Source organism: Gopherus flavomarginatus, chromosome 18, assembly GCF_025201925.1.
Source record: "Gopherus flavomarginatus isolate rGopFla2 chromosome 18, rGopFla2.mat.asm, whole genome shotgun sequence".
Taxonomy (NCBI): Eukaryota; Metazoa; Chordata; order Testudines; family Testudinidae; genus Gopherus; species Gopherus flavomarginatus.
The window spans coordinates 8,123,416-8,148,567 of NC_066634.1; the positions used below are offsets into that span (position 1 = coordinate 8,123,416).

The window sequence follows — 25,152 nt, forward strand, 5'->3', positions numbered from 1 at the left end:
CCCCCCAGCACAGACAGGCCCTGACCCCACCCCCACCCCACTACCCACCCCCATAACCCAGCTCCCTGCCCCCCAGCACAGACAGGCCCTGACCCCACCCTCCATAACCCAGCTCCCTGCCCCCCAGCACAGACAGGCCCTGACCCCACCCTCCATAACCAAGCTCCCCATCCCCCAGCACAGACAGGCCCTGCCCCCACCCCACTGACCAGCCCCATAACCCAGCTCCCCATAACCCAGCTCCCTGCCCCCCAGCACAGACAGGCCCTGCCCCCACTCTCCCGTCCCCCAGCACAGACAGGCCCTGCCCTACTCCACGGCCCAGCCCCATAACCTCTGCTCCCTGCCCCCCAGCACAGACAGGCCCTAACCCCACCCCCACCCCACTACCCACCCCCCATAACCCAGCTACCTGCTCCCCAGCACAGACAGGCCCTGACCCCACCCTCCATAACCCAGCTCCCCATAACCCAGCACAGACAGGCCCTGACCCCACCCTCCATAACCCAGCTCCCCATAACCCAGCACAGACAGGCCCTGACCCCACCCCCACCCCACTACCCACCCCCATAACCCAGCTCCCTGCCCCCCAGCACAGACAGGCCCTGCCCCCACCCCACTGACCAGCCCCATAACCCAGCTCCCCATAACCCAGCTCCCTGCCCCCCAGCACAGACAGGCCCTGCCCCCACTCTCCCGTCCCCCAGCACAGACAGGCCCACCCATCGCCCCCCCTCACCTCGCCGCCCCGCCCGGACGCAGGGGGAGGCCGGGCCGGTTCCCCAGACAAAGAGCTTCCGCCCCGGGCAGCGCAGGGTTAATCCCCAGCGCGAGGATTGGCCGCGATCGCTGTCAGTCAGGTCTTGCCCCGCCCCTTGCCCAGCAGGGCCCGTCTCCGGGAGCGGGGGCAGCGGGAGCCCGGGGACCCGGCTCCACGGGGATGGGCCCAGGCCGAGGCGGGCAATTCCCCGCAGACTTACCGGGGCTCTGTGCTGGAGTTACAGGGCTGTGCCGGGGGGCTGGGGTTACAAGGGGGGCTGTGCCGGGCCAGGGCAGGGAGCTGGGGTCCCAGGGCTGGGGGCGATGTACAGGGGCTTAGAGCCCTGCACAAACACGTGTGGTAACGCCTGGACCCGCTGATGAGCTCCCAAGAGCCTAAGAACCGGTAGCACTTCGGCGGCGGGGGGGTGTGTGTTTGTGTGTCTTCACTCACTCCGGGTTTGTGTGTGTGTGTGTATGTGTGTGTGTGTCTGTGTTTGCGTGTCTTCACTCACTCCGGGTTTGTGTGTGTATGTGTGCGTGTCTTCACTCACGCCGGGTTTGTGTGTGTATGTGTGCGTGTCTTCACTCACGCCGGGTTTGTGTATGTGTGCGTGTCTTCACTCACGCCGGGTTTGTGTATGTGTGCGTGTCTTCACTCACTCCGGGTTTGTGTGTGTGTGTGTGTTTGCGTGTCTTCACTCACTCCGGGTTTGTGTGTATGTGTGTGTGTGTGTGTCTTCACTCACTCCGGGTCTTTGGTGACATTTCAGCAGCAGGTCCTTCACCTGGCGCGAGTGAAGACACCTCCACCCCTGCTGCCGAAGTGCTGCCGCGGTGAGTACAGTACAAGCCCCACAGTGCCCATCTCCCCCCCCACCCATCCAACCCCAACCCACATCCTGCCCCTGACTGCCCCCCTCAGAACCCACAAGTTTCTCCGCCTCCCTCCCCCACCAGGGTAACAGCAGCAGCCTGGGGCCCCGGGGGCTATTTAAAGGGCTGGGGCTCCCCTGCTTCTACCGCCCCGGCCCTTCAAATAGCTGCCGGACTCTGGCAGTTATTAAAGGACTGGGGCAGCAGAGGCAGCTGGAGCTGCCCGCTATCCCAGGGCTTTGGGCGCTATTTAAAGAGCCCGTGGCTTTCCTGTTTCTACTGCCCCGGTCCTTTAAATAGCTGCAGGAGCCCTGGAGTAGTAGCAGGGCTCTGGTGGCTATTTAAAGGGCAGGGGCGGTAGAAGCAGGGGGAGTCCCAGACTTTTTAAATAGCTCCCCACAGCCCTACCCCAGGGCTCCAGCAGTGGGGCTCTGGTGGCAATTTAAAGGGCCTGGGGCTCCAGACCCTGCTGGGAGCCCCAGGCCCTTTAAATTGCTCCCTGGGGAAGCCAGGCCATCCCTTTAGCAATCGATTCTACACCGGCTTCTAAATTTAACAACCAGTTCTTGCGAACCTGTGCGAACTGGCTCCAGCTCACCACTGCCTGTACTTTAACTGGGGAGGGAGTTCATTAAGAATCCAGCCCATCTCCACCTGGTCCTTATCATGGGGTGCCCTTTGCCACATCATATTGAAGCAGAAGTCGACTCAGAATGTTAAGAGCCTGTGTTTTAAAACTGTTCTGAAGTCCACACACAAGCACACATTGCCATGAAAAATCATCAGGGCCCAGGGTAGGATTTCTGGTGAAAATGGGGTCACTCACTCTCAGGGGTCCAGAGATACAGCACCTGGAGTAAAGGGTCCGTACACTTTGCTTGCTCTCATAATGTTCTTGGCACACAGCTGTGGCTGAATCCATGCCCCTGCACCACATCTCACCAACTAGAGTTTACCCAACGGGGTTTGACCCCAGGTAGTGACCAATGCTCTGTGCCCGGCCAGGGAAGCAATATTTCAGCAGTTACTAGAGGTTTGTGTGACTCTACAAATGGGCTCAGGTGCTAGTGAAAGTGATTTGTGCAGGCACTGTGAGACAGGTGCACCAGGAGCCTGGGCACTGACTCTGGTCACTAGCTTTGTGGACAAGCTCAACTCCTGTTATGGTTGGTGGGTGGCTTAGGAAGCCGGGACCACAGTCTATGAATTAAAGCAATGCTGAGGAGCGTGAGTTCAAATGTTCTGCTCAGCTGGTTTAGAGAATGGCTGATGGGCACATTGCCACCCTCTGCCTTTGTCCTTCTCCAGGGGGCTACTCTTGGAAGTCATTCCCTGGGTGCAGGCTGTATTATAGAGGAGCACTAGGGCCCATTATCCAAAGTGCTCCAAAATCCATGTATGTAGGAAGACTGTCTAGAAAACATCCCCTCTGAGCAAGGCCCCAGCCTGTCTTCATCAGAGATAACAGGCCTGTATTCTTTCTGAGTGTTGGAGGACAGCAGGGAAAATGTCTAAGGGCAGTGTGGGGGAAACTCCAAGGCCTTGTCTTCACTAGGAAAAAGGGTGAGTTGAAGCCAGACTTAGCAAACACGAGATAGCTCAGTGCAACCTGAACTTGAGAATTTCCCTAGTCAAAACGCCCCTCTCAGGATTCAGTAGTTGCTTACATCCATCCATCCTTCTGGTAAGGAATCCTTCAGGAACATCACCTCTGTGAACCCGGACTGAGCCTTGTACCAGACTGCTAGTACTGGTCAGAACTAGTATGCAGCAGAGTGGTGTGTGTAATCCAAGGCAGGGTAGGGCTTTGTTAGGCACTGAGAACATGCAGGGGATGAAATGCTCCTCTATTTCCCTGTCACCCCTGAGAAGAGAGGGGAAGCTGTTCTAGTGGCCCTAAAACACTATAGCCTATTACAAACATTATCATAGAGTGTGAGATTTCGAGTCAAGGGACCACTGGGATAATTTACATGACTCTCTGCATGGCCCAGTCAGGAAACGGGGGATCTCCTGCCCACTAGCTGCAGCTGCACCCTCCTCTGCTGGCAGGGCAAACGCTGACAACCAGCTGCAACTGCATCCTGGATTGGCCACTTATCCTACTAGCCCTGCAAGGAGATGAGAGGAATGATGATACAGGATTGTGTAAGACACAGCCTAGGAACCAGCAACCACTGTTAGGGATAGGGCAGGTTTGATGTGGTCCTCATACCAATTGCGAGTCCCAGGGGCAGAGGAAAGATTGTGTGAGGCTGCAGTTTGGGAGATGTTTCCTTAACTCTGTAGTTGCTGATTTTCAGAGCTGTAGGTTTGGTGACACTCAGCGTGCTGGAAGGGCACTAGGCAACCTGACCTGGGTTTCTGGCAGTGAATTTGGCTCTCTTTCTATCTCTCCATCTGACACCTGCCAGAAGCCCCTCGCACCACACAGGGACCAAACAGTTGCTTTGTCTAAAAACTTGCCCCCTCTGCACTGTTACTACCTGGTCTCATACTGCCCAATCCAGCCTAGATGATGGGTTGTGACCTGTTGTGGAAAGTGAGATTTAAACACTAGACACTCAAGTGCGAGACTAGAGACTGGTTATTTCCAGCAGGAACAGGAGTGAAATATGGAAGTTTGAGACCGAGAGCTTGGATAAGGCTGGGGTCCCCAGACAGAGAATGGTTGCAAAGCAGGGGAGCCGTCAACTCCTCAGTCTCCAGGTGCAGACACCAGGAGAGAAGGTAACTAAAGTGAAAATTGATGCATGGAAGGAACCAAAGGGAGCCGAGAAAATCCACGTAGCAACCTTTGGGCAGCTCCTGAGATGGCACAAGTGGTCAGGAGTGAGGGACAGGAGGGCTTGCTCCAGTGTTGGAGTCCAATTTTAGGAGGCACTGCTGGCCCTATATAGACCCTGCATGAAGTTGTGTCAGCTTTAGCCCTAACGGGGAAACACAAAGCAGTCAGACATAATGCTGGATGAGGCCTTGGCTTCTTTTGAGTGAATGGCTGAAGCCCGCCAGTGACTGGGAGGAGAGAGGGTGACCCAAATCGGGGAATCCCAACAGGCCTACAGGAGCCTGGATGCACGAGGTGCTGGAGCCTATGGGAAGGTTAAAAGGGCCATCCTGCAAGGGTGCGACATCAGTATGGACTTGCAGCACCTGTGCTTCATGCAATTCCACTGCCAGGGAGCCTGGAGAGTTTTACAGCCTTTTGATGGCTGAAGACAGAGATCTGCACCAAGGAGAAGATCACGCCCAGGGACCAGCAGAGGATCTGTAGCCAGGACAGCAAGACACTGAGACATACGAGCAGCAGGTGACAGCAAATTCACAGGCCTCCTTTTGGATATGCAGATCATTTTGATCTGCCATCTCTGGCATGGGTACAAGCAGGGGAATTCTCCAAGCATAAAGGGGGTGAGGCTTGTTCCACATAACCAGCTCTCAGCACTCTCTGGGCCTGAGGCCAGACTCCCAGATTAGGAATGTCTTGGAGTTTGTAGTGGCTGATTTACATCCTCCTCCTCTTCCTCCACTTTCACTGGAGTCCCCTCCCCACCAGCCCATTCCTCATCTGAAGTTTCTAATCCCTTGTATTCCTTATGCAGAGCATCTTCCCTCTTCTTGTGGCAACTCACCAAGCGTTTGCAAAGGGACACCCAGCCATCCTGCCCCGACAGCTCAGAGCTGTTTTCCTGGGGCACCCTGGTTTTCAGCACCAAACCCTTGACCAAAGCTATGAGATCTTCTTGGGACAATCTGCCGAACATCTCACCCTAACTGGCAGAGTGCTAACAGCACTAAAATCCTGCATCTTCATCACAGCTTGCACTGCCACTACCGCCAGCGGAGGCGCTGGACTAACGGTGAACTACAGGTCCTTCTTTGCCTGTTGTACCCAAGGCCTGGGTGCAGAGGGGTCCTTAGCCCCCCAGGACTGCAGGAAAAACAGCGTCCAGTCACAGCGCACACGACTTGCTAACCGCGGTGGCAGCTGAAGTTGCAAGTCTGGCTTTGCTCTGCTGGCTGTGGGAGCCCAGTGCTACAGAGTGCGTGATGTCTGCATGGGAACAGCAGGTCACCTGCTCCAAAGCGTGAACTGCTCTTCTGGGCACTCAGTGAGGATGCAAACAAACCAGCCCAATGGCTTGGGCCTGCACCAATTCTGGCTACCCTGGTTCTTACTCTTGTAACATCTTGGGGCGAGTTCCTCAGAGTGCTGCCTCCCCAAACAATCAAACGAATAGCTGTGCACAGGGACAGGCGCTCTTCCATTCTCCATGGAAATTCTGCAATCGTGTTACTGCCTCTGGAGCACCAGGCCCCTTTCTCCCACCGGGTTCTGCTAACTGGGCTGCACGGAAGGAGCCAGAGTATTATCGTGGTGTAATCTGTTTATTCAGAAGCTGTACACAAGTCCTGTTTCCCTGGAGAGTGGTAGGAACAAAGCAGTGCAGACAGCTCCCTTACACAGAAACTTCAGGTAAGGTACCCCAGCCCTGTTCCGCAAGGCAGCTATTCTGCACCTCTGCTGCTGTCTAGAGCACACAGCCAGCTCTCTGCAAAGTGCTCAGCATAGCACCTTGTCCCATCCAGCTCCTGTGGGCTTCTCCTGGGAAAGCCCTTCAGCACCACGTCCCCTAGGAGCAGAGGGTTTGTCAGATGGCCCTGAAAGTCAGCCCTCCACCCCATCCCCACCCTTGTGCATCGCATCACAAGTCTCAGCCTCACCTCCTGTTAGACTGAAGGGGGGGGGTGCTGTAGCCTGTCCATTCACTCTAACTCAGTCTGCCATCATCTCTGCATCCATGACCCCTTCAGCTCCTTTCAAGAGGGGATGGTAGTTCTACACTGCTGGCTTAGCTTGTGTTCTTACATGGGTTTTAGCCTAGCATCCCCACACAACCCTTAAAAAACATGCTTGCTTGCCTAGCTGCGGTTATTATTTATATTATGGTAGTGTCCAGGAGCCCAAGTGGTGGACCAGGCCCCCATCGTGCTAGGTCCTGTACAAAAAATGGTTGCTTCCCCAGAGTGTTTACACTGGGTTAAAGTTGTGCTCCAACCCCCTCAGCAACACATATGTAGCTGAGCTGGTGTTTAGATAATCCCTGTTGGTTTATGTACGCCCTTCATTCCATGCAGCCTGCTCCATGTTTGGGCAGCTCAGAACAGCTCTGCTGAGCAGTGAGAGAAGTTGCCCACCAGCATGATGCTAGCTGGGTTAATCTCTGGTGTGTGTATAGCAGGGAACCTGAGTTTGGGAGAAGCACCCAAAACATTCCCTTGTATGACAAGATCTTGCAGAGGCAGGTGGGGTGGGAATCCAGCAGATGATCATTAGGTTTGTAATGTGCATCTTCGCTCTGCACAGCCATCTACCACAAGGCAAAGGCTGGCACCTGACAACTACCTGCCCTTACTACAGGGCTGTTGACCGAGCACCCATCCCCACCTCGAGCGCAGAGTCCACAGTCCTGCATCACAGGCTTTTGAGTGGGGACCAAATGGGTTTTAGCCTGGGGGAACTGGAGATCCCAGTGGAAGGGGGGATGGAGTCACAGGCACAGACTGGTGTGGCCTGGCAAGCTCCTCACACAGCTCCAGGAAGTTCTGCTTCCTCATGCAGGAGTTCTGGAGCCACTGCTGGTCACCCCAGGTCTGCAAGATGATGTGACCCCACCACACTGTGCTAGCCATCCTGCATCAGAAGCCCTGGTCTACATATAGACAATCCATAGCAACTACAGAATGCAAAAGATGTCATCAGTCTGCCAAGAATTAACTCCCCTCCAAGACCCACTGCTACCATCTGTGGGTCAGCAACTTGTGCTAAAATGCTGTCTGCTGTCATTAGCCCCTCCACCCATACTCTGCGATAACAGTGACGCCACAAGCAGGAACTGCAATTTCAACAATGCTGGATTGATGGTGTGGCACCAGCTGGAGTGGGCAGAAGCAAGAAGTGTGCAGGGCTGAAGTGCCTTAGCTACAGTTGTTGCTGGGCTAAGAACACTTCCAACACAAAGGAGTTTGGGAAAGACAGACAAGCTCTCTCACAATACACCACAAATCAATTCCTAGAGTGGCTCCAGCACCCTGGCATACACCCCCAGAAATCCTAGCGCCAAACCCCTGTCGCTGCCATGTGACTGTGAACATGGCTACATGGGTCTGGATCGTGTGGGGCTCTGCAGGGTGGACACTCACAAACAAGCCTGGCAAGCATGAGTTCACAGGCACGGAAATCCAGACATGCTTACACTCTGCCATGTGGACACGCCCAAAGTGATCAGGCACTGCTGGGAGGTTCAGGCCCTGAGACCCCTCAGAAGAACAAAGCAAAGGCCAGCCCTCCTCATCACCGTTGGAGTAAGTTTTAATACAGTTAACTTAGGTGATTGGCACTTGGGTCTGGGCACCCTGGTTAGCCTAACTCAGGTGTGAACATCCCTACTGCAAGCCCTACCTGCATTACTGTGTCTACACTTCCCCGTGTGTATGCGGTCTGAGGAAAGACCTGTGGTTCTTTGTTTTGAGATGCTGTACGATTCCTTCCCAGTCAATGATGGAAGAACCTGTCTATTATTCGGGATGCATTGTGGGAAAGCACTGGAAGACTATGAGCATTGAGGGGACTTTTCCTGTGTCCTCACTGCAATGTGGGTGAGTTTTAGCCTGAGTTTAATGACAGCCTGAGCTCTAATCTATATTCCCAGCTTTGTAAACTAGCCTGGAATTAAAGCACCCTGAATCATGGGTCAGAAGACTCTCTGTGTGGGTAGCAGTAGGTTGGGCTAAAACCCAGATGAGAGCCAGGGTTAACTGTGCAGCGAAGACAAGACCCACGCTGTGCGTGAAGGGATAACAGGAGTTGGGTTTTGACTCCTGATTTCCCTTGGGCTCTGTAGAACCATTTTCTGTTCCTCCACTTCAGATATTCCTAGTGAATGCCTGGAGCGGAGCTCTCAGCCGGGATGGCCTCACTTGTCCCCACCTGCAGCTCTGGCGTGGATTCTCTGGTGCCGGGTGAGAGCTGACTTGTTGCTGAAGCTCTTCCCACACTTGTCACAAGGGAAGGGCCGTTCCCCTGTGTGGGAGCGCTCATGAATGGTAAGGTAAGCCAGGTACTTGAAGCTCTTCCCACACTCAGTGCAGGGATAGGGCTTCTCCTGTGTGTGAGTCCTCTGGTGCATCGTCAGGTTGGAGAGCTGGCTGAAACGCTTCCCGCACTCAGCACAGGGGTAGGGCCTCTCGCCGGTGTGGGAGCGCTGGTGCTTGGTCAGGTCCGCGGGACTGGTGAAGGTTTTCCCGCATTCAGCACAGGAGAAGGGTCTCTCCCCCATGTGCAGCCGCTGGTGTGTGGTCAAAGCACAGAGGTAGCCAAAGCGTTTTCCACACTCCCCACAGGGGTAGGGCCGCTCGCCTGTGTGGATTCTCTGGTGCTTGCTCAGCCCTGTCCTGGTGGTGAAGGTCTTGCCACACTCAGCACAGGGGAAGGGTCTCTGCCCTGTGTGGGCTCTCCGGTGCCTCACGAGCGTGGAGAGGTGGCCAAAGCATCTCCCGCATTCGGCGCAGGGGTAGGGCCTCTCCTGCGTGTGAGTCCTGTGGTGCATCTTCAGGTTGGAGAGCCGGTTGAAGCGCTTCCCACACTCGGCGCAGGGGTAGGGCCGCTCACCCGTGTGGGAGCGCTGGTGCTTGTTGAGGTCCGAGGGGCTGGTGAAGGTTTTCCCGCACTTGTCACAGGGGAACAAGCCCTCCCCCGTGTGAGTTCTCTGGTGGGTAGTCAGCGTGTAGAGATAGCCAAAGAGTTTGCCACACTCTCCACATGAGTAGGGCTTCTCGCGTGTGTGGCTTCTCTGGTGGGTTTTGAGATGTGCTGGACAGCTGAATCGCTTCCCACATTCAGCGCAGGGATAGCGTCTCTCTCTCTCATGGACCTTGCTGTGAGCCGTGAGCTCCTGCTTTTCCCTGAAGCTTTCCCCACAGTCTCGACATCTATGCTGTTGCTCGTGGTGAAGATCCCCTGTGGTTTGAGGTCTCCCCTGTGCAAAGAGCTGGGTTAGTTTCCTGAATCTGCCGTCATGTTCCTTTGGGGGGCCTGGCTCCTTCCCCACTGGGATCTTCTTCTGCCTCTTGCAGGCTCCTCCCTGCTCAGGTCTGTGGGTAATGCTCTCTCCTGAGCCACTCTGTGATACATTCGGGGGCCACACCATTTCAGGCCCTTCGTAGCGACACTGCTCTTCAGCCTGGCTCAGGATTCCAGCACCTGCTGGATGGAAGAGAATCCAGAGATTATTTCATCTCTCGTATGTCCAATAGTGGGAGTGACTGCACATCCTCCACTGGAGAGACCCCCAGCAGGAGCCCCTCTGTCAGCTGTGCAGAAATAGGGAGCTATGGAGAGGCACAACCAGAATACCCTGCATCCCCATCTCCTTCCTCTTTCCCCAGTGCCCACAATAGCTTTTCTCCTCCAGTCCCATCACTTCCCCTCCAAACCCCCTCTGCCCCCTCTCTGTCCCATCTCCTTAGCTCTTCTCCCACCCAGACTCCTTATCCCCAGCCCTCTCCTTTTCTTGGCTCCTGGTTACGTGAGGGATCACCTCTCCTGGTGCTATGCTGCCACAGCTGAGATCAGCAGAGGTGCTTGAGTTGGATCCTCTGCGAGAGGAAGCTACTGGCAGGAAGTTCTCTGGGAGGAATCCCAATGTTGGATCTCGCTCCTCCACTTGGTCCATCAGAGCCCAGACGTGTTAGAGTGCCAGCATGCTGCAAAGCCCATCTTTCTCTCTTCTCACTAAGGCTGTGAGGAGGGGGTGGGCTGAGATGGATGTATTTACTGCTGGTGTTTTTAAGGTGTAGGATACACACCCAGAGCACTGGAAGAGCACCGAGTTGGGTTTTAAAATTTGAAACTACTACTAATAAATCCTGCTCTCCGTTCAGGCCCCAATTCATTCATTCTTCTGCAGATCAATCTCCTTGTAAATTGCACTAACCAATCTCTTTGGAGCCCCTGCCGCACTAGACCGAGCTGCTTTCCAGGCTGTTTTTAGACAGTGATCATGCTCCCCACCTATATCCACTTCCACGTTAGAGATGACTGAAAAACAGAGATATCTTCACAAACAACTTTGAAGTGTCAAAGTTGTTTTGTCCCCTGGGGTCAAAATAGACCACTTGGGGGTGGGGGGGTTACATAAGAACGGCCATACTGGGTCAGACCAATTAGTTCAGTATCCTGTCTTCTGACAGTGACCAATGCCAGGTGTCCCAGAGGGAATGAACTGAACAGGAAATCATTGAGTGATCCATCCCATGTCATCCACTCCCAGCTTCCGGCAAACAGAGGTTTAGGGATACCCAGAGCATGGGGTTGCATCCCTGACCAACTTGGCTGATAGTCATTGGTGGACCTATCCTCCAGGAACTTATCTAATCCCTTTTTGAACCTTGTTATAGTTTTGGCCAAACCCTGTTATAGTTTTGACCTGAGTTGGGTTTCTGACTTTAAAATTAAATAAAAATATTTTAGGAAAATCATAACTGAAATATTTAATTTATGTAGAAGTAGGTTTTATGTGATGGGAATGTAGCTAAAGAGTCTGATTTTAAATAGGCACAAAAATGGCAAATATCAAGTGTCAGCAACATTCACAAAAAGTTTCAATTCAGAAAAAAAGTTACTTTTGACCAGAAAAAGAACTTGTGTTAGAACAGCTTCTTTAGAGATACCGGCTGCTCTGTGTGTGCTATTCTTAGCAAGAGCCTAGGGAATGGACCACAGGACTCCAATTGTTACGCCACAGGAACCTGCAGCTGGGGTGAGAATCTGGAGCTGTGTCCCCGCTCAGAGTCACTTTGCTGAGCTGAGGATGTCACAGCTGGGCAGCACTGCCCTCTGCAGGGCTGGGTTTCATTCTGCAGGCGGTATCTCACTCCCACATGGATCACACCACTGCCCTCTGACATTCTCCAAGCCCAGAGAATGACATTGAGCCCGAGAGGGGATGGATTCCATTTTCTGCACTCCCCCATCAGAGATCCTAAGGCCTTGGGACAAGAAGACACAGAGGACTGGGCATGAGTGGATGGCAAGGCCTAGGGGCTGGACAGGTAAGGAGTCGCCATTCAGACCAGACACACTCCTTGCTGCTAAGGCACCAGAGCCAGGGACGATGGACTGTGACTCTCATAAAGCTAGTAAAGAAGTTGTCCTGGCCCACTTTGCTGTGTGTGGGAAGCTACAGGCAAAAGGCTCAAGCCCCTAGAGACTCCCCCTCGCTGGAAATTGACAATAGACTGAAGGTGACTGTGCAGATGCTTGATGAAGCCAGGTGAACAGCACAAAGAAGCAGCTGGAGAACCACCACCTGTGCATGCTGAGACCACAGGATCCAGTGTCAGGAAAGGAGAATCTACCATCCAGATAGCCGAGCAGCAGTAAAGCTGGCAGAGCAGAACCTCTGGACTGGCAGGAGCGGGGATGTAAAGCCAAAGACTTATGGGGGATTTGCCTGTGCCTCAGGACAATGTAAAACATCTGGGGAAAAGCTGCCAACCCCAGGACCCAGAGAGGTCACATGCTTTGCTGGCAGCACCTTGGCCACTCAGGCCCTGGCTGGCACCACACATAAACAAGACATCATTAGAGCTGGGTCCATCCCACCTTGTAAGTGATGGTAAAAGTGTGATTGGCAGAGGGGCACGAGTTGAACACAATTGGAGAAGGGTCAAGGATGCTGGTCACAGGCGGGTTGGTATCTAACACTGTCTAAGAGATCATTCTTGGTCTGGACTCCCCAACTTTCCTGCCTTGGTTCAGCCAGTGAGGTGACTAACAGGTCTTGGGTTGACAACAGGATGGGTTCTTGGGCTGAGAGGGGCCACTGGGCCTTGGGAGTGACACAAGCAGGGAAGGAAATCCTGTCAGAGCTGCCAGCAATGGGGAGGAAAATGAGAGGGTTTCTGTGTTAGACCCAGCAAGCCAGATATTGGGCCTGTAGGAAGTGGGAGGTTCCAGGGAGACTTCAGGCCCCAGAATCTCCCTTCCAAACAGCAGTGGCACCAGCTCGAGCGAAGGTGGAGGGAACATCTCAGTATGGTGATGATCCGTGTATGCTGGGAACAATACCCTCTCCTTGGAAGATTCACAGGGAAAACGGTGGCCATGCCCAAGAACTGCAAGGATGATGGCCTCTGACCTCGGGCACTAGCTCATGGGCCTGGTATCTGATGCAATAGAAAACTTATGTCTGTGTTGGGCAGAGATCTCCTTGGCCCAGTACGGCCCAGGCTATGCAAAGCCATTGCCAGATGTGCATGGGCAGGTCATTTCCAGCCCTGCTCACAAGGGACAACTCTTTTGTAGTCCCTTCCGATTGTTTCCGTTCCTCCCCAGCGGAGAGCAGCGGATGCAGTGAAACCATTACACCGGAGTCTTGACGCTGCTCTAGCCTTGGGATCAGGGACTTTGTTACCACGTCCCCCCAAGCCATACCCAGGAGAGAGATATGTATCTAGGAAGAGCTACAATTTCTGAAATGGGCTGGGCGGGTACCCAGGCCAAGCAACGGAGAACCCCACTCACTGGACATAACAGCCTGGGAAAGGTGAAAATTCCCATCTGACAGCATCTGCACAGAACCCTGAGTCAGGTTAGGGAGCTGGAAACACAGAGCCCTCTGCATTACAGCTCTCATCACTGCTACCCTGGAAGGGCTGCCCTGGGGATGGATCACAGCTCCAGGGATTTCCTCTCAAGTCCCAGGCTGGGAGCACCCCAATAATGTCCCATAAGCGTCTACTGCCTCAGGCCTTCCTGCTGAGGATTCTAGGGCCTTTCTGCAGTGAAGACTGTCATGGTCTGAATAGCCTGCATCTCTGGGGGGGGGACCTGTGGGACCCGCCCCCCAGACCAAGAGAGTGTATGGGGGTGGGCAGGAGCGGCGCCAGGGTTTTTGGCGCCTTAGGCGCAGGGAAGGCTCGCAGGTCTCGCGGCTCCGGTGGACCTCCCGCAGGCGTTCCTGCGGACAGTCCGCTGGTCCTGCGGCTCTGGTGGACCTGCCGCAGCCGTGCCTGCGGATGCTCCACCGGAGCCGCAGGACCAGCAGACCCTCCGCAGGCACGCCTGCGGGAGGTCCACCGGAGCAGTCTGCCGCCCTCCCAAATCCTGGCACCCTAGGCAACCGCCTAGGTCGCCTAAATGGAAGCGCTGGCCCTGGGGGTGGGGGACGGCACCTGCTGGCTAATACCACTGAAAAGACCACCACAAGGGCGGTTCACTGCTGCTGGCTATGGGGCCATTCAGCTCCCACAGTCCCATCCCCACTGCCTGGGCCACTATGTCATCTAGGAGACACCCACTGGCCACCCCCTTCCCCCCAGCCTCCCACATTCCCCAGGCAGTAATCCTGCTGGGGAAACCCCCACAGCCGGAGGCAGCCACTCCCCTGTTTTTCCCCCACACATACTCAGCCCAAGGGACTCCCTTCCCCATTGTCCCCTCAGTGCCCCGGGGAAGACCTGACCCAGGCCCCTTCATGAGCTCATTACCCATTTCTTCTCCAGCTCGAGGCTCCTTTGCAGGGGCACCTGGCAGCTCACACTTCCTCAGTGCTGCCTCCTCTGGGGATCCCCATGCGGGATGGGGCTGTGGTGGCTCCAGCTGGGTGCTCTGAGATTCCCATAATGCTTCAGGGGCATCCATCTCCTCTGGGGTGACATCCTCAACCTTCACACACACTGTGACCTGGGAACCAACCACATGGGTGACCGGGCAGCCAGGGGCTGGGGGGACGTCGGGATGGGGGACAGAGTTAGCTCCAACCATTCCAGAGCCAAATGCAGGGGAAAGAGCAGGAGACAGAGGCCACAAGGGGCACAGCTAGCCCCCGGCCCCTGCTCATACCCCCACCTTTAACCCCAGCTCCCGGACCCCCAGAACAGCTAGGCCCCTCCCTGCCCCCCAGCTCATCCCCCACCTATAACCTCAGCTCCCTGCTCCCCCAGCACAGCTAGCCCCTTCCTTGCCCCCCAGTTCATCCCCCCCACCTGTAAGCCCAGCTCCCTGCCCTCCAGTACAGCCAAGCTCCTCCCTGCCCCCCAGCTCATCCCCCACCTATAACCACAGCTCCCTGCTCCCCAGCACAGCTAGCCCCTTCCCTGCCCCCCAGTTCATTTCCCCCACCTGTAAGCCCAGCTCCCTGCCCCCCAGTACAGCCAAGCTCCTCCCTGCCCCCCAGCTCATCCGCCACCTATAACCACAGCTCCCTGCTCCCCAGCACAGCTAGCCCCTTCCCTGCCCCTCAGTTCATCCCCCCCACCTGTAAGCCCAGCTCCCGGACCCCCAGTACAGCCAAGCTCCTCCCTGCCCCCCAGCTCATCCCCCACCTATAACCACAGCTCCCTTCTCCCCAGCACAGCTAGCCCCCCCCATGTCCCCCAGCTCCCTGCCCCCCAGCACAGCCAAGCTCCTCCCTGCCCCCCAGCTCATCCCCCACCTATAACCCCAGCTCCCTGCTCCCCAGCACAGGTAGCCCCTCCCATCCCCCCAGCTCCCTGCCCCCCAGCACAGCCAAGCTCCTCCCTGCCCCCCAGCTCATCCCCCACCTATAACCCCAGCTCCCTGCTCCCCAGCACAGCTAGCCCCCTCCGTGCCCCCCAGCTCCCTGCCCCCCAGCACAGCCAAGCTCTTCCCTGCCCCCCAGCTCATCCCCCATCTATAACCCCAGCTCCCTGCCCCCCAGCTCATCCCCCACCTATAACCCCAGCTCCCTGCTCCCCAGCACAGCTAGCCCCCTCCGTGCCCCCCAGCTCCCTGCCCCCCAGCACAGCCAAGCTCTTCCCTGCCCCCCAGCTCATCCCCCATCTATAACCCCAGCTCCCTGCCCCCCAGCTCATCCCCCACCTATAACCCCAGCTCCCTGCTCCCCAGCACAGCTAGCGCCCCCCATCCCCCCCAGCTCCCTGCCCGCTAGCTCCCAGACGCCCCTCACCTCGCCGCCCGGCCCGGCCCGGCCGCAGGGGGACTCGGGAGGCGGGTTCCCCAGACAAAGCTTACTCCCCGGCCAGCACAGGGTTAATCTTTCCGAGCGGGGATTGGCGGCGATCGCTGTCAGTCAGGTCCGGCCCCGCCCTCTACCCAGCTGGGCCCGTCTCCTGGGCGGGGGAGTTCAGTCCGGCCTTGGACGGAGCCGCCCCCCCGGTGCCTTTCACCCCTCCGGGGTCTCGTGTCCGTGGGGCTGCCCCTCTGCCGCCAGGGGCGGGGGCAGGGGGCGCCGGGGAGGGGTCCTGCAGCCCTGGGCTGGGGGCTGCGTGCGGAGAGCAGGGCGCGGAGGTGGGAGGAACCAGGCTGGGGGGGTCAGTGCAGGGAGTTGGGGTTGGGAGGGGCCTGTCTGGGCTGGTTGGGGGCAGGGAAGCTCGGGAGTGTCTGGGAATTCCCTTCCCCCCCACCAGCCTACCTTGTGAGAAGCTGTTTGGGTTGTTTCTGGAGGGGACCCAGCTCCTGGGGGAGGGGAGGGGTGGGGTGATTGTTCTGTTTTCTCGCCATGGGCATTGGCCGTCTGGATCCTTGTAAGAGTCAGGAGTCCTGGCAGTGCTGCTGGAACAATTTGTCTAGTGGGAGGTGCTGAGAGCTATTGAATCAAACTGTAAATCTTGTATATGATGGAAATTGCTTCAAGCAGGGGCAGCAGCACCCCTAGCTCCAGCACCTCTGTGTTCTGCACCCCAAGGACTGCTCTACACCTAGATGTGTAGCACCTTAGCAGCTAGTCAGGGAAGGGAACCATGTTACAATAAGCTCCTGTCCTGTTGAAAGGGACCGATCTGGCTACTATTCTCCATGTGCTCTGTAATCACAGGACTCCAGGACCTGGGGCTTTAAGGAAAAAACACCAAGCAACCCAAGACTCAAAAGAAAATTGTGAGAGTTGGCAACATTGCGAAGTGCCTCAGGACAGGCTGGGGAGGGATAATTATCCTCAGCATTTCTACAGCATAGGGCATTTACTAACTGAGATGGGCAGGGAGTCACTGAGAGCTTGGGGTGTCCCCAGCTGAGTCATTGTTGTCCTGATATTAATTTCTGACCCTCCTGAATCTTGCCAAGTAATCAATAGTTGCCTCCTGCTCAGTGTCCCATGTGGTCAGGTTAATACAGCACTGCTGTAGTCTGGAGGCTCTTTGGGCAATGGCCATGGAGTGAGTTTTGTCCCAATTAATAACCTGCCTAATGCTCACTGCTGTTGCCCGAGCAGGTTGATGAATCACTGCAGCTGATGTTGGCCAAAGTGAGCCAGCAAGACCATGTCATTGGTATAGTCAAGTTCTCAAAGCAGCATGGAGTTCAGCTCCACACCACGGAGAGCTGCCTCCTTAAGTATATCCCTCAGCCACTCCTGTGGCACGTGTTGTGTCTGTGTGGTTAGGGGCTAGCAGTGGTTATTGCCATGAGGAGTGGGGGCAGAGGCAGTGATTCTGTTACCCATCCCCCCCCATTCCCCGTCCCACCCCTTCCCCTTCTATGAATTTACCCTCCTAGGGGTAAATCATGGCCCTGTGCTCCCTGCACCCACTCTCTGCAATGCCCTAGAGGAGGCACCAAGCATAGAGAACCTAGGGCCCATCAGATGGAAGGTGGGACAGTGACCCCAAAGCAGAGGCACATCATGGCAACTTCTGCCCCTGTGCACTTAATGTCATCCAACCAGATGGGGTCAGATCCTTCTGCAAACTGAGCCCCGCCCGGTGCTGATAACGCCATCCCAGAGTCCAGCTGCCTGCTTTCTACTTCCACGTCATTCAAGTCACAGCTGTCATCCCACAGGTTATGTCACTCCAAACCCGGCTTAGCTTGTGCACAGGGCCCAGCCAAACTGATCTAGCCAATTGAAACCAACAGAAGTGTCCACATGGTTTTGCACAGTTTAACTAAAGTGGTTTTTAAGCTGATTCAATTTAAATAAGGGGAAATGTCTGATGGACAATGTCCATCCTGGCTCTTAACAATGGTGCCTATCACCCTAGTGTCTGATCTTCCAAGGAGAGAGCTCAGATGTTCTCTCAGGCAATCTGGGAATGTGTGTGTGCTGCAACCCAGGGGAAATGCAAACCTTGGGGCTCTTGTAGCAAAGCTGGGTGAGGCTGCAGTACACGTCACAACAGCTGTTCTGTCTTGCACTGCTGCACCAGGGAGGCTGCTGTAACATAGAGCGGCCTTGTGGCCTTCCTATGTTATGCCAGGCCCCATTTCAGCCCCACTGGCAGTCTGGGATCAGAAGGGCACAGAGATGGCTGCGTTCCCCCTCATTTGCTTTGGGTTGTGCTTCCTGGAGATGCAGCATGAGAGTTCATCCCGGATTCCTCTCTGTTCTTCAGGACCAGGGGAGAATCGCTTCCATCACAGAGCAGGGTGGAAAGGAAGGCTAGCCCAAGGTTTAGGATGTGAGCCTGGAATGTGGGAGACCTGGCTCTGGCACAGACTAGCTGTGTGACCTTGGTCGAATCGCTTCATCTTTCCTGGTCTCAGCTCCCCACCTCTGAGCTGGGGATGATGATAACCCTCCCTTTCCTTCCAGGGGTGCTTTGGGGATAGATTTTGAGGGGCTCAGATACTATGGGAGCTGTAAAAGTGCCTGAGACAGAAACTCCAGTGTTCTCAATAGGGCAAGCTGGGTTGAGCCCCCTGATGGGGAAGTGAGGTTCATTGATGGGCAGGTGAAACATGGCATGAATCCTAAGGGACTGGGGAGCTTGAGCCCAGCCCCCACTGTGCTTCCTGCCCTTTGGAAACCCAACTCTGGCTGAACCAGTTTCTGATGCGCTTTGGCTGAGTGCAGCCAACTTTAAGGATTTTTAGACAAGCCTCATGATATTTGGTGGGTTTCTTAAAACCCCAGCTCCGGGGACCACATGAGTCAGAAACAAATGATAAGTCACTTTCCAGCCCTCGCAGTTGAAGAGGAAAAGGTTAAAAAGGTGAGTGGAGGGCACCATAAAGGCTCAGGCACCAGGAGCCATGGGAAAGGAAGCTCAAATGTGGTTCCTTCAAAACACACCTCAGGGTTTTGAAGCCAGTCTGATTACTGGATGCTTGAGTTTGTCAGTACTGAGCAGGAATGGGCCCAGGCTAGATCTGAGGCTGGCTGGCTGGGAACACAGTGCAACCCTTGATTGATGAGTTGAATGTTGGTCTCCAGCCTCTGTTTTTTATTTGATCCAGCTCCAAGACTCCCGTGCTGCATTTCAGTGTCTGGACGAGAGGGGTGGTGTTGTAGCATCAGAAGGGTTTCTTTAGATTTAGCCCCCTGGCAGCATTTGTCTCTGATTTCTCTGCTCAGGATATGGGGGTTGAGCTTCCTGGGTTAGACACTGCTGCTGCTGGCTCCATTGTGAATGTGATCCCAGAGCCCTGGGGTCTGTGCCGGGGACAGATCTTCATTAAAGTCCCCTCTGTGCCCAGCTGGGATGTAACCCTCTCCAATAGGAACCAGCCTCCTAGGGCAGCCCCGACATTAACACCTGAGCCAGAGGGTCCAGGTAACAGAGAGAACTGGAGGGAAGGGCTGGGGATGAGCAGGAAAGTTACTCTGCACAAACAGCCCCAGGAGCGTCCGATCTCTTGGGAATCTGCTCCCTTGCTGAGGTCCCTGCAGGAGGGAGCTGGGATGCGGTACCAGGGCAGAGGGGGTCCTGAACAGGCCCTGGGAGGGTTTCCCTTTGCGTGTCTGGGGATAGAGTCAGGAAGGGAAGGGGGGTGGGAATAAGTCAGAGTGAGAGAGACAGTGCAAGGTGGTAGATTTAACCAGCTCTGCCCAGTGAGGGAAGTTACAGGGAGAGGAGAGGCAGCACAGAGGAGACAGAAGAATGGGGGCTGTGTGTTAATTCTCCGTATTAAACTCTTCCATCATTACTGACCCCCCCCCCCGAAATTAGCCATGGGGTCCTCCCAGTGGATAAATCTCCCCCATAGCTAAGTGCTGATAGGGACCTGTTTGCTCCATCGGACGCATCAGAGCTAAAAGGACTCGGGCTATGATCAATTCCACACAACCCCCCCTTCAAAGAATGCAGGCCACACTTACAGGTTGGGGGGCTCTAGCCTGGGATTTAATGATGCTGACAAAGATTTGGGGGTTGAGGGGGATAATCAGCTGAATATGAGGTCCTAGTGCAACACTGTGACCAAAAAGGCTAATACAATTCTAGGCTGTATAAACAGGAGAATCTTGAGTATCAGTAGGGAGATTATTTTACCTCTGTATTTGGTCCTGGTGTGACCACTGCTGGAATCTGTGCCCAATTTGGTGCTCACAATTCAAGAAGGATGGTAAAAATTGGAGAGGGGTCAGAGAAGAGCCACAAGAATAATTAAAGGATTCAAAAACCTGCCTGAGAGTGAGAGACTCAAGGATCTCAGTCTATTTAGCTTAACAAAGGGAAATTTTAAGGGGTGACTTGATTACAGTTTATAAGTACCTACATGGAGAATAAATATTTGATAATGAGCTCTTCAGTCTAGCAGAAAAATATACAGCATGGTCCAACAGCCAGAAGTTGAAGCTAGACAAATTTGCACAGTATATAAGGTGTACATTTTTGACAGTCTGAGTAATTAACCATTGGAACAATTTACCCAGGGTCATGGTGGATTCTCCATCCCTTACAATTTTTATATCAAGACTGGATGTTTTTGCTAAATGATCTGCTTTAGGAATTATTTTGAGAGTTTTTTCTGGCCGGGTTTGTTATAAGGGGGTCAGATGAGATGATCACAGTGATCCCTTCTGGCCTTGGAATCTATGAATCCTTGTAAAAACTATGAGGCTTCCTGTAAGTGATCCCAGAGATCCTGTGAAGGGATCTGGACCCTCAGTGCCTGTGCCTGTCTGAATGTAAATGACTTTTCCTTACCAAGAGCTATAGCCACATGCCGAGGGGAATTCTTAACGTTCAGCTGTTTGTCTTTTAAAGTAATAAATCTCTGAACATCCCCAAGACTTCAAAGCAGTCTTAAAATAAATAATGTTTTGCTGGGGAGAAAATGCCCATCATATTTAATCCAAAATGGGGTAAATTCGATTGTCCATCAGTGGAAGGGTTTAAATCAGGAATGGAATCTTCCCAAAAGATTTGCTCTAGCTCAATGAGACGTTACGGGCTTCATGCAGGGATATTTTCTGGTCTTTTTTATGCAGGAATTCAGATTAGATGATCACAATGGTCACTTTCTGCCCTTAATCTATTAAATTTCACACCCTCATGTGAGCACTTTGCGCATCCCATCAGCATTGTCTTCATTAGTGTGATTAACTAGTGGTAGAAAGGTGTGATTTATGGATGAAAATGTGAGATGATGTATCCAGTATTTTTAAAGGTGACCTGAGAAAGATCAGATCATTGGTTTTGTGACCATTTTTGCTCCTTTGTGCTCAGTCAAGGCCTGGGAGGTATTTGATTCCTTTTAAAATGACAAAATATGGCTTTAGCCTTAATTTTCCCAAAAGAATCTGTGGGGAACTGGAGAACTAGTAGCTTGTTACATCCAAGGAATCTAGCACATGAAATCAGGAGGTTTTTTTATGCCAGTGACCTTACAATATAAGTGTCTGATTGAGAGAGGAATGTGCTTTTTGTTCAGTCAATTTAAGCATATTTTCAAAATTGGTTTGTTTTTGTGTCACCCTTCTGCCCCTCTAGGTTGGCAGCAACAAGGGCCGGGTTCAGTATCCAGGGGTTCTGTTTCAATAACACAATACAAAACCGGCTCGAGCCCCCACCCAGTGACCTGGGACAATTACATACCACTCCCCCCAGGCTCCTCTAGGAGGCAATACTTCCCCACTCGCAAGCATGGAGTCCGAGTGTAGCAAAATCCTTTTAATAAAGGAGGGAAACAATGCGGCATTACATTGGGGAAACACCACAAACAGGATTATAACACAAACCATGAGCAAAAGACCCACCTCCAAGTACGTTTGGCAATGTCCTTTTCCCCTCAGGGTCTTAAGTCCAAATCACCCCAGAGTCCAACAACCCAAAAGTCTCTGTCCCTGGTCAGTGCCACCCCAGTGTTCAAAAGTTCATCTGCAGAGTTTTACCCCCCCCACAGCCTGGGTGGAACTGGGTGGGGGGAGGGCACACAGGGTGTTAAGGGGCACCTTACGTGAGCGAGGCCGATTGCCCCACCTGTTTGTGGAGTTCTGCTGCAGCCTTCACCATGAATGGCTCTGCTCCACCAGCCACTCTGCTCCACTTCTGCAGCCGTTCCGCTCCGCTCCGCTCTGCTCCTCCAGTCGTCCCTGCAAACTGCTCCGCTCACTGTTCCGTGAGCTGCTCCAACCATCCCACAAGCTGCTCCACTCCACCAGCCATCCCAAGAACCACGCTAGCTGTCCTCACAAACTGCTCAGCTCCACTCTGCTGTCCTGGCTCACTGCTCCAACTGTCCTACAAACTGCTCTGCCAGCTGCTTAGCAGTATATCTTCAGGCTCCCCCACTAATTAGCACAGCACTCAGTGATCTCAGCTCAGTAAGCTTAGCTCTTCTAGTGATTTCAGCTTGTAATAGGGGAGTCCTAATGCTGGTGCACCATTGGCTCAAGTAAATTCTGCTCAGTCGTCTCTAGCTAGATTGCTAATAGAATCAAAATTAGCTCTGCTATTCAACAGCGGAAAGAGAAAAGAAGATACAATTGGCACACTAGGCCCTCAAGAGGAACAATACCATCAAGTACACACACCTTCTTTCAATTCACTGGTCTTTGGCATCCATGTCCCTTGTCTAGCAAGTACTATTAAATTGATGATGAGATTCTCTGTCATAAGACAGTTTCATAGGTCCTCATTCACATAATCAGAGTGACAACACTTTATTCCTCCTGCCCCAATAACAAAGAAATTGGGGATCCCACAGCTGTCAAAGTAACCATTTTAGGCTGCCGTGGGCTATGCTAGGTGGGGTGTGCGTGCCTATGCAAACACGATCAGTCCCTGAAACTCTTTTCCACACTCACCATAATTCACCACCAGATGTCAGGGTAGAGCTCATTCTGACTCTGCTTACATTTGTAAAATAGCTTAACTCCAGACTGGTGGAAAAGGTCTGTTAGGTCAAAAATCAGCAACTCCTGAGCAGAGTGACTTTCCTGGGAACGACATGAGGAGCAGAGAGAGGAAAAGCCAGCTTCTTCCTCTGCCTCACTGCTGTGCTGCTGGGGTAAATGTGCTGCCCTTGGGGAGAAATTCAGGGGGATTTTCCCAAAGCATCTCCTTTGGTTTTGCTCTTTTCCAGCATTAGGTTCAGAGACTCTGTTGGTGGGAGGTGTAAACCTGTCTCGGTGGGTTTAGTCCGGGTGGCAGGAGCTGGGTCTAGTCTGGAATGAAGCGACCGAGGGCTTGGCTACACTTGCAAGTTACAGCGCAATAAAGGAACCCCGGACGCCCTGGCTCACTCCCCATTCACACTGGCAAGGCACGTAGAGCGCTCTGACGCCACAGCTACAGCGCTGCTGGTACTCCACCTCGGCGAGAGGAATAATCAACTTATGTCAAGTGCTCACTAGTTTCATTGTTTGGAATCGGCCGCAGGAATGCGGAAATGCCCATTAAAAGCTCCGTTTCTCACAGCTCGCTGCTTTCTGCTCCAAGACAAAGCAACCATTACTGTGGAATGCTGTGTGTGAGAGAGAGAGGCAGGAGAGGGAGGGGGGCTGCTGCCGTCTGAACTTACAAGACAGCTTTCTGACATGGTCTCAGCCCCCCAAAACCCACTCTCTCTCCCTCCACATACACACAACACACTCCCTGTCACATTCCACCCCACCCCCCGTTTGAAAAGCATGTTGCAGCCACTTGTATGCTGGGACAGCTGTCCATAGTGCACCACTCCCAATGCTGCTGCAAGTGCCACAAATGTGGCCACGCCAGTGCACTTGAAGCTGTCAGTGTGGACAGACTGCAGCACTTTCCCTACCGTGCTCTACGAAGGCTGGTTTAACTCAAAGCGCTCTACATCTGCAAATGTAGCCATACCCTGAGTGTTTTCGGCATCACGGTGTCTAGAACATCTGTATGCAAGGAAAGAGTCTGTGGTGAATTGGCGAATAAAATGTCCTAAAGCCCCCCCAACCCTTCTCCCTCCCTGACAGGCTGCAGAATAATATCTATGATTCACTGCAGCTCAGTGGCTCCCAGACTTGAGTGGTTCACGTCCCCTCTCAAACATGTGTGGATAGACCGTCAAGCTCCCACTGTGCCTGGGAGTCACATACCATAGTTTGGGAACCTCTGCTCCAGACCATCCTGTCCTCCTAGTGGCTGGGGAAGGGAGATGGCTGTTGGGGAGCTATGGGGCGGGGGGTTCGTCAGGATGTGTGAGAGGGACAGTAATACAGGAGGAGAAGAGAAGGGGAAAGGAAAAACCTGTTGGGTCTTTTGCTTTTTACCCAACAAACACAATATAGAGAAATCACAGCTGGGTTCCAAATAACTAATGATACCCAAATGCACAAGGCCAAGCTACAAAGGCGCTGCTGCCTGGACTGGTTTCTGTAATCTTGGGCTAGGTCTACACTGGAGGAAGGCGACGTAAGATACGCAACTTCAGCTACACGAATAGCATAGCTGAAGTTGGCATATCTTAGGTCGATTTACCTGGTCGTGAAGATGGCAGCGAGTCGACCGCTGCTGCTCCCCCGTCAACTCCACTTCCACCTCTCGTCGCGGTGGAGTTCCGGAGTTGATGGCAGAGCTATCAGGGATTTATTTTACATTAGATGCAATAAATCTAGCCCCGATAGATCGATCGCTACCCAGCGAGTAGTGTAGACGTACCCTTAGTGTCTGCTTGCATTGCAGCTGGAGGTGTAATTTCCAGCTTGGGTAGGCATACCCTGCAATGGAGAACAGGGTGCACACTACTAGAGGGCTCACAATTTTTTAAAGAGATATTACCCTACTCTTAGGCATTTCCCCTTCTTCAGTGTGGGGCCTGAACCTCAGGGTGAGACCCAGAAGGAGGGGGATGGAAATTCCTCCATGTGAGGAAACAACCCCCTCAGTGGGCTGGTATCTGAGGCCTACTGCCAGTCAGCAGCACTCAAAGCCATAAATCCCTCCGGAGGGTCAGGAGATGGGCTTGAAAACCACAGGTCCTTAAACCCCACAGCATTTGTGGCAATTTTGTTTCCCTTCTGCCTTTTGGGGGGAAGCTGCTTAGTCCCAGAGTATGTATATCTATGTGTGTGCATGCACTTGCTCCCAGTGTGTCCATGTGTGAAACTAGTGTGCATGTGCACCACCCACATCACAGTGACAAAACTCAGCTACAGCAGTGCACATGCAAAAATGTGGCCTCTCAGTCCCCTGCTCTCAGAGGGACTCTGCCCACTGATTCCCACTCTCCTGTCACTATCCTGCCTCTTCTCTACCACAGGCCTGGTCCACACTACGCTGTTAAATCGATTTTAACAGCGTTAAATCGATGTAACGCTGTACCCGTCCACACTACACTGCTCT

At 53.8% G+C, this 25,152-nt stretch overlaps 3 protein-coding genes across 10 annotated transcripts in view; 1 reads left to right on the forward strand and 2 right to left on the reverse strand.

Moving 5' to 3' along the window:
* Window positions 1-815, reverse strand: part of LOC127036574 (zinc finger and SCAN domain-containing protein 31-like) — a 41,652-nt gene extending 40,837 nt beyond the window's left edge. The window contains exon 1 of one of the 4 annotated variants that reach the window (XM_050927604.1): window positions 740-815. The gene's annotated coding sequence lies outside the window, so the exon portion shown is untranslated. The remainder of the gene's footprint in view (window positions 1-739) is intronic. The other 3 variants (XM_050927601.1, XM_050927609.1, XM_050927606.1) reach the window with 3 other exon arrangements.
* A 583-nt stretch (window positions 816-1,398) lies between these two features.
* Window positions 1,399-25,152, forward strand: part of LOC127036596 (zinc finger protein 572-like) — a 29,430-nt gene continuing 5,676 nt past the window's right edge. For 2 of the 5 annotated variants that reach the window (XM_050927642.1, XM_050927643.1), the window contains exon 1: window positions 19,025-19,173. The gene's annotated coding sequence lies outside the window, so the exon portion shown is untranslated. Of the gene's footprint in view, window positions 1,597-4,827; window positions 4,946-5,237; window positions 6,113-19,024; window positions 19,174-25,152 lie in introns of those variants that run through there. The other 3 variants (XM_050927644.1, XM_050927647.1, XM_050927646.1) reach the window with 3 other exon arrangements.
* Window positions 7,991-15,694, reverse strand: LOC127036580 (zinc finger protein OZF-like). The gene is made up of 3 exons (XM_050927615.1): window positions 15,630-15,694; window positions 14,188-14,383; window positions 7,991-9,901 (listed from the first exon to the last, which is right to left on the reverse strand). Exons 2-3 carry the CDS (start codon window positions 14,339-14,341, stop codon window positions 8,613-8,615), a joined length of 1,443 nt encoding a protein of 480 aa, XP_050783572.1. The 5' UTR covers window positions 14,342-14,383; window positions 15,630-15,694; the 3' UTR covers window positions 7,991-8,612.